Source organism: Streptopelia decaocto, assembly GCF_964273445.1.
Source record: "Streptopelia decaocto genome assembly, chromosome: 4".
Lineage (NCBI taxonomy): Eukaryota > Metazoa > Chordata > Aves > Columbiformes > Columbidae > Streptopelia > Streptopelia decaocto.
In genome coordinates, this window is record NC_138658.1 from 58,982,299 (window position 1) to 58,999,415 (window position 17,117).

The 17,117-nt window shown below is 41.4% G+C and overlaps 1 protein-coding gene across 4 annotated transcripts in view; it reads left to right on the top strand.

Moving 5' to 3' along the window:
- The first annotated feature begins 211 nt into the window (after window positions 1-211).
- The window catches only part of CCDC149 (coiled-coil domain containing 149), a 51,512-nt gene continuing 34,606 nt past the window's right edge, over window positions 212-17,117 (top strand). For 3 of the 4 annotated variants that reach the window (XR_014183918.1, XM_082051149.1, XM_082051150.1), the window contains exons 1-3: window positions 212-320; window positions 9,265-9,426; window positions 9,963-10,001. Coding sequence is in view for 3 of the 4 variants with exons in the window: in XM_082051149.1 (XP_081907275.1) it covers window positions 273-320; window positions 9,265-9,426; window positions 9,963-10,001 (249 nt within the window). In the remaining variant the exon portion in view is untranslated. Of the gene's footprint in view, window positions 321-421; window positions 544-9,264; window positions 9,427-9,962; window positions 10,002-17,117 lie in introns of those variants that run through there. The other variant, XM_082051151.1, reaches the window with a different exon arrangement.

Sequence of the window (17,117 nt, forward strand, 5' to 3'; positions counted from 1 at the left end):
TCTCCTCCTCCTGCCCAGGCACCGCGGTCCTGCCCGGCTCTGCCGGGGCCCTGCGCCGTGCGGAGACGGCCCTGGGCCCGGCGGCGCTCGGCGGGAAGGGCCGCGCCAGGCCGCGGGCGCTGAAGCGCCGCCGCAGGCCCGTGCCCGGCACCCCGCCCGGGCGGCCCCGGCCGCTCGGCAGGAGGCGGCCGCAGGCCCCGCCTCTCCCCGCAGGCTCCCCGGCGGAAAGCTGGGGCGGGCGGGGCCGCTCGCCGCCACGGGCCGCCGGAGCCATGAGCTCCCGCCGCAGCGAGAGCGACTGGCAGGGGCTGGTGAGCGAGGTGAGGCGGCGGGGCGGGTGACGGTGGCCGCGGGCTCGGGCGCCGGCCCTTCTGGCATCGCCGGGGAGAGGGGCGGGCGGGTGCGCCGTCCGGCTGGCCCCTCCGCCTCGCCCGGCTGCCGTCCCGCTCTTCAGGGAGACTCTGCCGAGGCGCAGGGCACAGCCGGCGGGAGCGGGCCCTGGGCCGGGAGCGGAGCCTGACCCCGCGGCTGGCGCGGCAGCAGGTGCGGCCGGCGGGGCGGGGGCGCTGAGCTGCAGCCGGGCGAGGCGGAGCTGCGCGGGCACGGCTGCCAGGTGGCACGGCCCCGCCGCCACCCGCCCTCGGGCCGCCGGCCCCTGCGCGGCTGCGAAGCACCGGGAGCCAGTGTCTGCGAACCTCTCGCGTGTACCGGCTGCCGGAAAGCCCGTTTTCAGGTGCCCAGCCCGCTGTCGGGGCCGGGCACCGGGGATCGGCTGAGGCCCGGGCTGGCGGTGCTGCCGGCCGCAGGAGGCCCAGCAAGCGGCCGCTCTAACCAGTGCGCTCGTGTGGCGAATGCTTTGTTTTCTTAACTTGTCTTGAGTCATGAAGGAAAAGGTTTTGAGACCCGTGTGCAATGGGAGAAAAATCTTTCATAGGATAGGGGCTGTGAGCTTCAACAGGTAGAATGAGGATTTTCAGAATGCAAGGGTAGAAAACTGTATTATCTACTACATCCTCATTAAAAGTTCCACAATGTTTCCAGGTACGCATATTTGTGTAGGATAATTACCAAATTCAAAACAACTCGAGGTCAGTATAATTTAAAGGAATATCATCAAAGTCAAGCTGGGTTAATAGACAAAACTATGAAGTGTGTAGTAGGTCGGCATGCTGGTTTTTACATTGCATTTTGCATTGCATTAATTCTGTATAACTATAAAATAGCATTATTATGTTTACAGCTAGCAAACAAAACTTTTGTACAAACGGCTTGGGCCAAGATCAACCTGGCTGAATCTACCGTCCTGGAGTATGATGGACACTGGTGAATTCCTTCAATTTCAGGAGGTCTTTGCCTCTGTTATGTTATGTGAGCATCACTTAAGGCCTTGACCTGTCAAAAAGATGCATGAGTTCAGCATCCTGAACCTGTCACTTCTCCCCGTTATTTCAGTGGGAGTTTGTGTGGGCCCAGATCCGTGCTAGTACAGTATGTCCAGAATTGGAGTCTACCTGTGCACTCGGTGCCTGCAACCACACAAAATTATCCAGAAGAAAGTAAAAAGTGTACTTTCAGTAGTATCCTAATCATGCAGCACTGCATCTGATCTCTCATTTCCCAAATGAAGTCTTATTTGGGGGCAGGGGTGGTGTCACATGGCAGGGAAGGGTTAAGAGATAGAGGCAGTTCCTGAGGTATGTTCAGTGGAAATGTCACTATTTGCTTTAAAAAGTCATTTAGAATTGCCTCAGAACTTTTTAACTTTTTATATAATTTAACCTAAAAACTTAATCCTGAAATTGAACACTTATTTCTGGTTTAGGGGTTTCTTGATTGCAGCAAAGTTTAATGACTGCTAAGCTATGTTCTTGCAAATACGTAAGCATACATATAATTTCTTTTTTTCAGGAACAACTGGAGGCCTAGTGATTTATATTCCATTTTTCCTTCCTTTCTCTCTGTTCCCACAGCAGGCTTACAGCCTGTTTTTCTGCATGAAGTCTATAGTACATATAGCAGGGTAGAGGCTTCCCTCTTATGCCTTCCTCTTTCTTTGGCTGTTGTGATTAATTTTGTGCAATTAAGCCATTAACTCCAACATCATCATGGATCTGTGAGAAGGTGGCTCTAATCTGTGAAGTAACTGGTAGTGTTTTTCCAGTTTACTGTATCCCTCAGTGGTACAGAGCTTCTCCAGCCCTCTTAGTTTCATTGTAGTTTAAGTTCTCTTCCCTACCCATTTTGTAAATGTTTTGAAGTGTTTTCAAAATAGGAGATAACATAGCATGAAAAGACATGGTAGCTCTAAACAAATACTCTCACATTGCTGATGCTTGACAGTTAAAATACGGAATGGGGTTCAAAATCTTGGTATAAAAGACCAGAAGCTGGTGGGTTCGGATCCGTGGTCACATTCTTTTTCATTTCGACAAGCTCAGTCCTCCAGATTTGAAAGCTAGGAGTAATTGAACTCATTGAAGCAACTGTAATGTTTTTAGAAGTCTGGTATTGCAGGTGTTAAGAAAAATGGTAAGATATATTTTTTTGTCCTTACATATACACACAAACACAGCTGTATATTCTTGTAGTTTGGCTTTTAATTCTTCATCAGAGAAAAAGAATGCTTGTTTTGTGTGTTGCAGTCTTTTTCTGTATTTACCCCTTTTTTTTTTTTCCCTTTTCGACTGCTGTTCAATTTCAGTGCCTTTTGCTCTGTACCATTTCACACACCTTTCTCTGCTTTTATTATGCTCATCATTAACCTCTTGCCTGTTCTTTTGCCGCCATGTTTATGTATTTTTCCACTTATTCTACAGCCATTTGCCTTTCAGGCCTAGTGTGCACCTGGTACTCTTGAATAATCTCTGCACCACGTGTACCTTGAACATTCTTTGAACTAACTTTGAATAGGTTGACTAGGAAGGAATACTGGGACAAAGCCAACTTGGCAAATACTGAAGGAGCAGAAAGAGTCATTATTTCCCATGATAAGCTTGCAAACTGAATGCAAAAGAATAAACTTCAGGAGTGAGAATTCACCTAAATTTTTCTTGTCCTTAGCTGAGTTCAAGTATTGATGGTGGATTAATATAAATAAAAAGCAAAGTACTGTGTTCGGTTGCCACATAATTTTTATTTGGAGTTTTGTTTTTTGTCTAACATTTACCTAGAAAGCAGTCACAGAAAGGTGGTTGTACTGTGTTTTTCAGTGAAGAGGACAGAATTCTTGAAAACAATTTTGGTCACCAAAACTTGGTTGCAGAGTTTTGTTTGTTTGCTTTTAAGTGTTTTTAAATGTCTGTACTTAGTTCTCAGCCTGAGAGCCATGCTTATGGATATGCTAAGCTGTTGACTTTTACAAACTCATGTGAGTCAACTCCTCAGTGGCTCAGTTTTCCAGTCCCTCTGTGAGGGAGATGAAACATAACTAAATGCTATGGATATGAATGAAAAACGTGATTAATGAAGTTTGTTTGAGAGTAGTTGGGGGATTCTTTTTGAAAGGTTGTAGAAGCTTCCAACTCTTTATGTTCTGCTGTGGAGAAGGGCGGGATTTCAGTTTTTGCCTCAATTTCATTTTAGTCTGTTTTGGAATCATTTGATCTAAGGATGATGACAGAATCAGGGGTGGAGAAAGGAGTAGGTGATAGCATGATCTTGGGGTGATGGGATGAGTTGAACAGTACTGAGTTGAACATGTGTGGTAGGGAAAAAACACTTTTAAATCAACTGCAAGATCAGCTCTGCCCTTGCTTCAGAGATCTGACTTCTGTGAGTTCGGTCTCCTTTCTGCTGAAGTCTGTGAGTGTGCTTCCATTCACTTCATTAGGAGTTGGCACTAGTCCTAATTTAATGCTCCTTGGAGAACGTGTACTTTTAGCAGTGTTTTCTACTGGGAGCAAGAAAGGTTTCCTAGGAAACCCGTAAGACTACAGTGGTTGTCCTCCGTCCTTTCTGCTAGCTTCTCCCTCAGATTTGCCAGCTTCTAGAATTAAATCCAGTGTCAAAAGGCCTCTCTTTTCCTTGTCAACTCCCACACATTAGAGCATTTACTGTATGCTATTTACAGCTATGCATATGTGACTGTGCCTCCTAAAATTAGTTTGAAGAAATTTAGTCTCCATTTAATTTGTCATTCTCAGGAGGCTATTTCTTGATTAATAACTGTGTATGATCTTTGGCACCACAGAGGGAAGTTATATGCTTGTGCTCTTGAGCTTCCTTGCCTAGTAATTACCAACTTAAATTTGGAGAAGGAGTTTTGGGCAATTATTTATCAAATGTGCAACTACTGAGCAGTAGTTCTAGTTGAAATAGTTGAATGTTCCAGACATGAATTCTAAATGAGAGTGAGAAACCTAACCCACTTGTAATTGGCAGAGAATGCCTTTCCCATTGCTTGCACTTTTTTTGTTTTTTTCATGTGGACAAGAGAGAACAGGAAGGAAAATTAGTTTATAATATCTCTCTAACTTTCTGTCTCGTTGCTTTTTCAAACAGAGCGTGAAATGTAATTCACCAAACCTCTATAAGGGGACCCAATAGGCTTTGGAGCCACTAATTTCTGAGCTTTTCTAAATGCAGGCAAATGCCAGTGGCTGTAGGGAAGAACAAAGTGGAGTGGATGCTCTGAGGTCCCCAGGTGATTGGGTTGACATTGTAATGGCTCTGCCATTTGGAAGAGGAAGTGGAAATGCTAAACGAGCTGGCACTGTGACTTACTGCTCTCCAAAGTTCTTGGGACCTTTGGCAGAGGTGCTACAGAGACCTGCGTGCTGGGCTTTCAGGCAATAAAACAAGTGTTTGCTTCTCATGTTTCCGTGTTCCAGGCTGGACTAAGATACCCACAGGGATGCTGAGGAACAAACACAGATAAATCAATGATGCAATCTGATGCACAACTTGCAAAACTTTTAAGGATTGGGCCACGTTGCAAACTAGTGTTATTTTGACTAATCAAATTGAATGATAGTAATTCCTAAATGTCTAGTGATGATTATGTGGTATAATATTGTCATCAAGACAAGATGTGGTGCTCTGGGGAGCTGCGTATATCACTCCTGTCATCAGTGAATGACAGCAACCTGCTCTGTATTTCAGCAGTCAGGAGGCAGCTGGTGACGCAAGTGCTGGGCAGCAGGAAAAGCAGAGGTGATATTGTGGGATAAAACCAAGGGCACTGCATTGTCTCAGGTTTTATCAGAGATGAGGACGTGAGATGGCAGGCGAATAGCCAGTAGTTGTGTATTTCTCTGGGTTTGAGTGCTTGACTCCTTCAGATAAGTTGAACAGTTTAATCTCAAGCCAATGGCAGCAACATTACTGAAATGCCGTCAACAAACACCTCGAGTAGTGACATTGCAAAGCATTTGGGGACTCTGCAGTTTGCCATTTCCACAACGTAATTACCTCCAAGAGTACAGTGATGAGAAGTTGGATAAAACTTCAGGCAGTTCAATAGCAGCTGGATCAGTTGTATAAAAAGTGATGAGTAGAGGTCATGGTTTCTCTGAGAGCATGGCGGACAATTGGTTTCCAGGCCCATGTACAATGTGGTGGTCCATCGGCATTTTGAAGGACACCAGGTCCTGGAGTGTTGAGGGAACATGGAAAATGTTCCACGGTAATTCCAAAGCACAGTTTGAAGATCTCTGCTTTTACCCTCAGAAAATTAGATATTTTCCTTCTTGCAACTAATTGCCATTAAGTACCCAAATATAGGCCAGTAATTTGTACAAATTTAAAATAAATTATTTTGTGATAGGAATTCAGTGTATTTGTTGGTTTAAAAAAAGAAAGTCTAAAACCTTGACAGTGTTCCAGCTTCATCAGATTATTAGACCATGTCTACTGTGTCGTTAATGAGATCTATCCAGATTTGTCAGTAAAAATAGCAATGGACAAATAGTAAATGTTCAGTCTAGAGAGTCACCTTGGAGCAGTTACACTCTCCTGTAATGTCAGTCTCTTTTTACTCAATTTCACTAAAGTAGTTATCTGGCTGTAAAGCAGTTCAGGCAGTAATGTAGGATGTCATATATATTCCTTTAATTATTATGATCTTCCTTGTAGCAATTATAATTTGCTTTATTGCAGATAACAGTGAATTGGTAGATAAAAGTCACTAGACAGATATGAAAAGTTGTTCGTCATAGCTTTTAGATTGAAAGTATAGCAACTGATTCTTGGTTAACTTTGTTTTTTAAATTCAAATATTATTTTGGAACATCAATTTAAAAAAACAAAAGACAATAAGAATATTTTGTAGTAACTAGTGCACAATAGGATTCACTTATTTGTCTCACTGATAGTCAGTGTGTGAGATGTATGCTTTCTTTCAATTGCAGAGGAAGAAATATCTGTATGAATGCCATAAGCATCTATTGAATTCTCTTTCTCAGACTATATGAGAACATTTTCCTTATTGCTTGCATTGCACCAAAAAGACTGTTAAGCTCCTATGTTCCTTGTGACAGCACACCAGTTCATTTGTCCATATGTGGGAAATTGTTGGTGGGACTCAGTTGTTTCCGTGGGTAGAATCCGTTTCTGGTGTACAGTTGTTAGGTCAGTTTATGGCCATTATCAGTACTTTTTTTTTTTAACATTCAGAAGCATATCTATTGAATAACCTGTTTGAGGTCTGTCTTTGTATAATTTGGTTTTCCTTCAAAAATGGTAACAGGAATTGGAAGCATAGATCTGTCGAATAATCAAATCCCACAGAAATGCTGTGGCTTTATTGTTTCTTGTGCTGTACCCCCATGGAAACAGATTGCCTTACAACATTATCATTTTTATCCCATTTATTTGGGAACGTAAATATATGCAAAAGGCAAAAATAGCTTAAAAACTCTTCTAGGTGGTCACTTTCATACTAAAATCCAAACAGTAAGTTGATGAAAGATGCCAAGCCCCTTCCTTCTGTATGGCACACCATCAGTATATAATTCATGAAGTTAAAATATACTTTAAACTTTTCATTTGTACTTTAAACTTTTTCTCTAGAGCCTGAACACAACTGTCCCCACAATCTGTTTATGGTTCATTATCCTCAGCCTGATAGATGACGGAGAATTCCCATGTGCTGCTGTGAAAGGTGACGCCGCCTTTTGTGCTTTGAGGGTGTCCTTTGTGGAGAGCTGTGACTCATGGCAGAAACAAGATTTGTTTAGCACTGGGTCTGCATTTCCTGCCTGATAAGTATTATTTTTACAGCTTTATCCACATGTTCTGGTTGCTTCCAACTCTTTCGTACGCTGTTTTGTATTCCAGCACCTGTGGCAGGGCCCAGAGGTACCTGCTGGTGGTGTGGGTGTCCTAAGGTGACTTGTTTAGCGTTGCTCCCTCCCACTGTGCATGTTGTACAGGCTGCTCTGCTCCACCAGTTGGCTGGATGGGCCAGCTTCGTTCTTCCTGGAGGCTAAAGGAACAGGACAGGCTACTTGCTTCAGGAGTTTGGGCTGTTGAGGTTTTTTTTGTTGTTTGGTGGGGGGGTTAGTTTGTTTGTTTGGTTTTGTTTTGTTTTTTAAGTGATTGCGAAGTTTGCTTTTACTCATTTTTGTTTGCAGTAGCTGTATCAGATTGTTAGTATTTAAAAACAATTTAGTGAAGGCATATTTTAGAATTGACTAAGACATGAGATGAAACCAGAAAAAAAGAAGAGAGATTATCAGAGGCAAATACTTCACTGTAAGGGAAGGAATTATTTTATCAAGTTTGAAGCGGGTTTACCATGTCACTATAATCACTTGCTGACAATATTAAAGTTTAACTTCTGATACTTTTCAGTGCTTTATCAGGGGACTTGACATTTGTGTTAGGTATCAGTAAGGACATAAGTACATAGGTACAGTTGCCTTAGTAAAGTTGATGCCAAGGCATCATAATCCAGAAAATTTATGGCAGGATTTCAACTTCAATGTTGCCAGAAATAAAATTAATCCAAGGTGGAAGTGTCCTTTTTGTGAGTTGAAATCCTTGGAATTGTTTTTCTCATTCCCTCCCCACTTTTTTGCAACTAAGCGTTTACCATTTTTGGAAAATGTTGGCTGTACTAATATACCAAACCTGCTTTTCCCTTTCTCATTGACTTGAAATTGAGGTTAACAAAGTCAATTCCAAGCCAGGCGTACATACAAGTAATGATTTTTGTCCTGAAGAACAGCACGGACTTCAACAGTATGGAAGTGCTGATGCTTTGTGCAAGAGCCCATAATGACAAACTATTCTTGTCAGGGTATATAATGAAACTATAAATTGTTTTCATGACTGCTGTGATATTTGCTCTCTTGCAGAGCACATTCAGAAATTATTTAGTGGCACATCTTATGTGAGTAACATCAGAAATAGAAATACATGGTTTAGCATGAGAAGTGTCAAGTGATGGGTGAGAAGAATCTGCTGACTGAACATCCCATTAAGTGTAAAAAGTTGCCTGAAACTTCTGCTAGGTAACACTTAGCCAGTGCAGGACGGATGGCATAATCGGCACTCCCTCTCAGTGGAGAAGGACAGTGAAGCAGGTCAGACAGATGCAGCACAGCTCAGATTTGCAAGTCCTGCTTTGCTTTGTGCTGGAGCCCCCCACATAAGAGGCCGTGCCTGGAAGGGAAGGCTCACTTCTGCCTTCCCTCCTCATGCAGGTGCTTGCAATATTCCTACATTATTTCCCATACTGACTCAACAAGCAAGTGCATATATTATCACAGCTAAATTAGTTTACTTTACCTGTGCTGATAGGGTATTGCACTGTAATTGTTTCAGACTCAAGGTACATTCTGCTGTGCCATGGTCATCTTCCCCTGTCCAGGTGGGAGGCTGAGCACAAGGACATTGCTGGTAACGGGAGGAGGGAAGGGCAAGGAGGTGGGAACTGCTGGTTGCAAACTGAGAGCTGGGTATTGTGGACACAAGTAGAAAGGGAGTTTGCAAAGGCTGCTTCTTTCCAGCAGCCTTCCCAGGGCTGTGGGTCAAGTCGTGAGGTTCCTCATACTGTTACATATGAGGAAAATGAGGAGAAACTTAAATTGCTGAATTTTCTAATTCATAGTGGTCAGGTGAGTGTGTGGCCTTACAAATGCATTTCAGGCTTCTGATACAACAGATTGCTTTCCTGTGATTGTTCTTAATAAGCTAAGACAACTTGTGACAGACTTTGATCTTGTGCAGACTCTTTCTCCGTATTTTCAGAGAAAAACTTGAGCAGGGCTGGCTGGGCTAGAAATGGCTTGTTCCAGTTACGTTTTATTTTCTCTTCTGCAGTATCTGGTGTGTAAAAGGAAGCTTGAAAGTAAAAAGGAGGCATTGCTAATCCTTTCCAAAGAGCTGGACACCTGTCAACAAGAAAGAGACCAGTACAAGCTTATGGCAAACCAGTTGCGGGAACGACACCAGTCTCTGAAGAAGAAGTATCGAGAGCTGATTGTAGGTTGTTCTTTATGAATACTGTATAATTGGGGAACAAGAATCAACCTCCAAAAAAATCAAAAGGAGTCCATAATCAGTAGTGTAAAAATGTTTAGGTACTTGTTTGCGGTAGTCCTGCATTTGTACAGCCCTGATCATATTATTACTCATTTGTTCCACATTGATGAGGTAGTGCCTGTTATATAAGACACCGAAAGACAGTGCATGCTCTGAGGAAATTAGTTTCAGTCATAATTTCATTTAAAAAAGGACTGCAGTATTATTATTCCACAGCAACTTAATGTACCGTTATGAAAAATAATGCAACATAAATTTGTAATGACCTGCAGTTCTAGAGACAAAAACAAATCTTCAGGCTTTGACAATTTTTTGAGATGAAACTATTAACCAAGTTGTTAACCAAGATGCAGTATTTTAGAAAGAGGTTTGATAACATTTAGTTTAAATATGTGTTTTAAAATTTGATCCACAAATTTATGTAGTTGCTGGCTTCAGAAATAAGTTGCCAATAAAATATGTCTGTTTATTTGTAGGATGGAGATCCATCTCTTCCGCCTGAAAAGAGGAAGCAGGTAGGATTTATTTTTCAGTTGGCATTATTTATCTGCTGCAAAACTACATTGCAAAACTGTGAAAATATAAACTAAGAAGTCTGGTAAAAAGCAAACATTTCTGTCTGTTCAAAAACTGTCTTTAAACTGTGGCGTCTTGTGCTTTTGTCTAAACGTGTTTCGCTCTGAAATATCTGAACTATCATTAGTTAGAATATATGGCTATTGCTTTTATCTTCACCTGAGACTGAAATTGGTCAGTGTACAGAGACTTTAGATTGTTCTTGTTGTTTATCCTTCTTGTATTGAGTCCTAAAATGGGTTTGTGACAGTACTTCTCATACTTAAAAGCAATTTGGGAATGCATTGTCTGCATCCCACAGTTGTTAATTTATTGTTGTGAGTCCTGGTTTCCATTAGGCACTCTCCCAGATTACTTGGGCTCTATGACTTATAAATGGTAAGAACAACGGTAATTGCGTTTTATGGTTCCCCTGAAAAACTTTTTGCTTGCTCACTTCTTTTTTTTTTTCTCCCCCAGAGATCCATGTAGTGTGTCCCTGTTACAGGGTGTTGGTTGTCACATCTTAAAACTATCTTAATTTTTAGGGAAAAACAGCACCCAAATACAAGGTGTGAGCAGGAGGAGGAGAATCAAAAAGAAGTGTTGCTGTAATTGCTAGTCCGGAAAGTCTTTTAACCATGTTTAAAACATGGTTATTGCACTCTCTTAATGAGTCAGAAGTTTTATTCATCGTCCTTTCCCTGGGAGTTTGCATGTTGTTATTGCTGTTTTTTCGAAAGTTTAAGGGCTTAGGGTTTTGGTTGTTCTAAACTAAACTTTCAGGGCGATATAATTACTCCTTCAGGCACTTAAATAGCTGCCAACAAGTCAGTAGCTCAGTGTAGAATCATTTAACTTCCTCATTATTGTGCATAATTTATTTGAAATTCTGTTATTTCAACAGAGTTCTATTAGAAGTTTATAACCAGATATAAGTTTGTGCATTCTGATTACTAAAATTGGAGCTGAGGTATATACAATTAAAGGGAACACAAAAAATGCAGTATATGGGTCATTACAGAGATAAGTGGGAAGGGAGGTTTGCCATGCCATGGATGTTGTTCTAATTCCTCTTCTGTGTTTCAAAACAAATACATTTTACATTTGTTTCTAAAATACTAACAAAATTTAGTCTAAATTCAGAAGCTGCAATTATATTAAGTTTTGGCAAATCTTACCATGGTAAATACCTGGAAAGGCATTTAATGATCTAGCTAGGAGTCTTTTTTTTCCGAGGAAGTTATGTATTCATCCTAGGTAACAGTGAAGGAAAGAAAATCTTGTTCTCAGATGGGGTCATATATGGATCTCCCTGAAGGACAATATGTACCTTACAGTAGCTGTTAATGCACGTTGTCCTGAGAAGTGTGTCTGTAGCATACGAGGTGGGTAATCTGGAGTAGTTAGGGCAGCCTTTCTAAATAAGAGTATAGTTTTGCTTTGAGAAATGCATCGAAGAATAATAAAATTATGAATATTTTCCATTATTACTTTATGTACATTTTTTGGCATTTTCTCATCTAAGAAAGAGTGAAGTTCTCTGTGCTCTTTAGGACTTTTTCCAGCCCTTTTTTTGTTCAGAAGCCTGTTGCAGGCTAGGAGAAGTTTGTGACCTCAGTCACTTTACAAAAACAGAGACCCTGATCCTGTAATGAATTTTGTGTGACTCAGAAGTGCATTCTCTTCTAATGGTTAGAAATGAGATGAAAACATGACATGCTGAACCATTTGCTATCTGTTACATTTCTTTACTGCAACGGAGAAATTATTGTTGAAATTGCAATCTAGAACCTTAAATATAATAGGTGGTTTGGGATTGCAACTTTCTTCTCCTTCATCTCTTAATTTTTCACCTTTATTATCAATTATGCTTTGTGACTTCTTAAAATATGTTGTTTTCCATACTGTGCCTTCCCTCCCTGTTTGGCAACAAGGAGTTTTCATGTTTTATGTGGAAATACCATGTAAGCAGGCAATTTCTATCAGCAAGCAGTTAACTCAGAATGTGTATTTGTAAAACTGGTGTGATTTAAAGGTACCTTAATGTGCAGTGCTCTGCACTGTTTCCCCTCTCGGAGCTGTGTGTATGTACAGTGGTGCACATCTCTGACACAATCCAAAGATTGTTCCATGCGTATCATCTTCTGACAACCAACAAAAGCAGGAAATAAACTGTGCTACTGAAATCCCTTTTCCTGCAGTAGGTGTTTTAACATTAGTGTTGTTATCACAGCCTGTGAGCTTTCAGTGCTTTTCTGGCCCCTCTTACCAAACAGGCACAATTAAATGCCACAGTTGAAGGTAGTTTATGATGTCATGTGGTCTCAGGTGTAAGGTAGTTTTTGGAAATGTAGTGGAGGGGTGAAATGTTTCAAGAGGATAGGAATAATGAAGAGCTGATGTTAAAATTCACCGGAGATGGTAAACAATAGACACTACCCATTTTGAAAGGCATGTTTACATGTTGCTCTGTCTACGGAGCCTCTGCTTTGCATCCTGTGTAAGTAGAAGTTCTACCATTCTGCTGTGGAATACATTTATATGCCATTGCTGTGATACAGAACATTTTCATCACATTGGCAAACAAATACTGGATATCTGTTGGGCAGTGTTGCCATGCTGGGAAACTTGAAGAAAAAATAATGATGGGATTTCTAGCTTGATTTGTACTAACTATTGTTTTCATCTACATCGCTTAAATTTTCAGTATCACTTCGGTTTAGGAGGAGTTTTGTCATTGAAATAACAGATCAGTGAATCCTTTGACCTTCTATAGGAAATTAAAGCTCTTTTAATACAAATGAGATGCTTTGAATAAACAAAGGTGAAGTAAAATGCATGGTTGGGAAAATGACTGTGCTGGGCCACAGTCCTAAATATGCCTTGCTTAATTTGATCTTGGTGAGACCATTCAGTTGGAGTTAATGGGTTTGCAGTGTAGCTGTGTGTCAAGAACAAAGCTGCAATGCATATGTTCATTGGCGAGGGCTTATATTTTTATTTTAAGTGTATGACATATCTTGAGATCAACTAGTCCAATCCACCTGCTCAAGCAGGGCCATCTAGAGCAGGTATCCTGGAACTGTGACCAGTCAGATTTTGAACATCTGCAAGGATGGAGACTCCACAGCCTCTCTGGGCAACCTGTTCCAGAGTTTGACCACTCACAGTAAAAAAGTGTTGGGTTTGTGTGTGTGTGTGTGTGTGTGTTCAGATACCTGCAGGTATTGGGGTGACTGAAGTCCCTCATGAAGATCATGGCCTGTGAACATGAAATGTCTTCCAGTTGTGTGAAGAAGGACTCATCTAATAATTCTTCCTGATCAGGAAATCTATAGCAAATACCTGATGTAAGAGCATCCGTGTTGGTCTGCCTGCTAATCTTGACCCAGAAGCTCTTAAGTGACTCCTGAGCTGTCCCAAGGCAGAGCTCCATGCATTCCAGCTGCTCTCTCGCATAAAAGGCAATAGCCCATCCCAACTTCCCAAATATCCTTCCTAAAGAGCCTGGATCCCTCTGTTGCAGCACTCCAGTCATGTGAGGTGTCCCACCATTTCTGCATGATCCCAGTGAGATCGTAAGCCCGTAACCACACACAGACTTCAAACCCTTCCCCATGCTCTGTGTGTGTTGGAGGCCTCTGAGGGGCATCCAAGTGTGCCACTTCTGCCTTACAGGCTTGTGAGCTTTCCCCACAAGGCTGTTCTGCAGGCACTTCCGTCTACACATGCCTGTGCTCAAAGGGATTACACTACAGCTCGGTTGTTTCGTGAATTGCTATGTCCCTTCTTGTCCCATCATCCCAGGCTCTTGGCTTGCCTACCTTCGCCCCGAGCCTCCTTGTTTCCTCCTCCATCATTTTTAGTTTTAAAGCACTCCCTAAGAAGCTGACCAGCCTATTTCAAAGATACTTTTGCCTCATGTAGTCTAGTGCATCCTGTGTCTTCCAAGTAGCCGTTGAGCCTTCGAGAGGATCCCATGGCCATAGAACCCTCTTTGAGCCCCTAATAATGAGCCTCATAACATCATGATGACATAGTCCTAGTAGAGAGCTCAGCTTGATAGTTACTGTTTTTGCCAGGCAAGAACTTTAATCAGACAACCTGTGTGCATCTTCCCTGCAGGTCGTGGTCCTTAACTCTGTTATTGTTTCCTGTTGGTGTCCCAAGGTGATTTGTTCAAGTCAAGACTTCGGTTCAGTGATCATTGGCATCACAGCAGCATGCTACCCACTCACCAAGATATTGGTCAGTCAGCTTGATGTCTGCTAATGGATAAATTAAAGAGCCTGGCCTTTTGGGGCAAGTAGAGTGTCATATGGACTGGAGGCTCCAGGCAGGAATATGTTCTGACACAGCGCAAGTGGACCCATTTTGATCCCTCTCATTTCCACTTCTAGCGTAATGTATTCAGATGTCACAATTCACTTTTGAAACAGAATTCAGGGATTACTTTATGACCATTTTTGACATCATCAGAAAAAATGACTGATGTGACTATTTCTTGTTAATTAATGAATTCTGGAGGTTTTGCTAGACTTGTGCTAAGGTGCAAAAGCTGCGTTCAGAGTCCTGTGAGATAAAATCTTCAGATAAAGTACACTGCAGGGTAAGCAATCATTTTGTATTTGTATCACGAGGATGCTGTGAAGATTGATGTGATTTCCTCCTCTCTTCAGAGGGTTTGAAGATGAAAAACATTATGCATGTGCCAAACTGAGGCCTGCGTGCTTTGCTGTGGTTTGTAGGTGCATGTTTGATTCCCATAGTGTGAGGTAGCAGATGGAAATCAGTGTGATCGCTTGCCCTGGCAACGCATCAGAGTAGTATTCCCATGGATTTCAAAATGTGCCCGTGCAAGAGCACAGCCAGTGAAGAGATTTTGGTTTGTGCGCACTGAAATTTGCTGTTCTGTTAATAGGAGCAGGTGACAGTATGCAAAAGCTAGAACTTCCTAGCCACGCTAGGAGTCAGGTTTTGTGAAGTGATGCTGTTGTTTCTTCAACAGGTAAGTTCTGCAGTAAACTTGAGGCTAGCAGAGATGAAATGTTGATTCTAATAAATGTGATAGTCCCTCTTTAAAATTTGAAGCACTGTTCAGGCCTGATATGTACAATGTCCTTTCCTCTGGTTGCTCTTGATGGAATGAGAGATACTTTTCCACACTCTTGCACCTGAATATTTTTGATAAATATTCTGCTCATTAGTCATAACACTCAAAATGTGTAAGGGATTTTAATTCCTTTTGTGTGTTATCTCAAAGTTTAAGTTGTCCTTAAGATCTCAAAGCAGCTAAAATAATTCTGCTAAAACAAGCCAATGAAACAATGTTTTCTTCTATCCTAGTATAGTAGTCTTTGTATAAATACAAGTTAACAATTTCTCCTCAACTTCGTTAATCTATTGTCAACAAAAGCTTGAAGCCTATATGAAATATGGAGAGACTGAAGTACCTTATTGAACTTTCACAGTGAAGGAATTTCTAGCAAGTAACTTCTCATGATAACTGGTAGCTGATACTGACAATCTCAGTTGCCACTTATGATGTATGTGAACAAGTTGCTTTGCAAAAACTGGCCTCCTAAGGAGTCTGTAGTTGATGATGACCCTGTTTTCTTTGTCAGCCTTTGGCAAGTTTTCTAGATCTGGCTGCGTGGTGTTTGGTACAACACAAAGCTAATACACAGAAGACTGGTTGAAAAGGAGGGGGAAAATATTAATTTTCTATGTGTACTGCTAAAATGGCTTTTTGGTTCTATTAATCAGCTCTATAAAATTCTGATTGCTGAGTGTCCTGAGTGGTGTCCTTCTGTGGTGGGATTCCTGCCGGCTTCTCAGAGCAGCATGTACTCAGACAGGGAAAGGATTTTCTTCTCCTGTTTTATGTCAAGTGACTGCTTGGCAAGGCTTTGATTTTTGCTGTTGTTTTTCTGCAGGGAAATATGACCCATGTTAAATGTATTTTGTTTAGTATGCCCAGGACCTATAATTTCAGGAGTCTTCTCTACCTGTTTTTTCAAATAAAAGAGAAAAATACAACAATTTTTGCTTTTTATTGTAAGGAAGCTAGTGCTAGGGTAGATCAGCAGTTCTGCCCTGAAGTGAACAGTGGTAGTTGGTAAGCAAAGCAGGTTTTTCTGTATTAATTCAGCCATTGCAATCATATGAGTGCATTGAAGGAGAAACCGCAATTGAATTTGCCATCAGTCACACCCATCAAGTGTGCTTAATGTTTCATCAAACTTTTCTTTCTGCCAGCCCTATAATTCTGTGTTCTTCTTTGTTTAAAGGTGTGGCTGAAAGAAACACAAAAGACTGTAAACTGCAGTATAGAAGTGCTTGTTTGTATTTTAAAAATATCTTGAAAATCTAAAAGTGTGTTGGAAGTTTTTCCATCTCTCCCCTTACCAAATTACTTTTTCGGGCAGTATCTAAAGGCAGAAAGACCTTCTTTTAAATACTTTTTTGTGTGTGTCAGATAAGATTTATGTGCAACAGAATTGAGAGCTATATTAAAGACTGTGTTACTATCCATCATTTTTAAAGTGGTGTGAAGAAAAATAACACTGTGTGGATGTGTGGCTAGTTTTGCAAAATTGTTACAGGAGACAAATTCAAATGTGCACAATGGCAGGGATGACTATTTGGAGTTACCGTTTTGTTGGGGGTTTTAATGTGGTTTTTTTTTTTCCTTCTTGGGTCGTCGGTCAGTGGTGAGCAAAGATCTGTCACTGTCTGACAGGTATTCACTGACTTATGTTAATCAATATTTACAGGTATTTTTGTCAGTAGTTTCAGTTGCTCATCTGTAGCTAAAAGTAAGGCTCTTTTCCACTTTCTATCCCCAAAACATTCTTGCAAGTTTTTCAAAATCTAAGTGGAAAATGATGAGGTCTGTGGTCCCACCCCATTGCATCTTTCACACTCTGGTCTGTTTGGATTTGTGGTGCTTTTTTTTCCCCTTATATAATAATGGTAGGCACTTCCCACTTGGTGCTTTCACATCAATCTTTTTCACCTTTCATCCTGCCTTCCAGCGGGATCATTGTAAATAGTTGCTCTTGCTTTTTGTT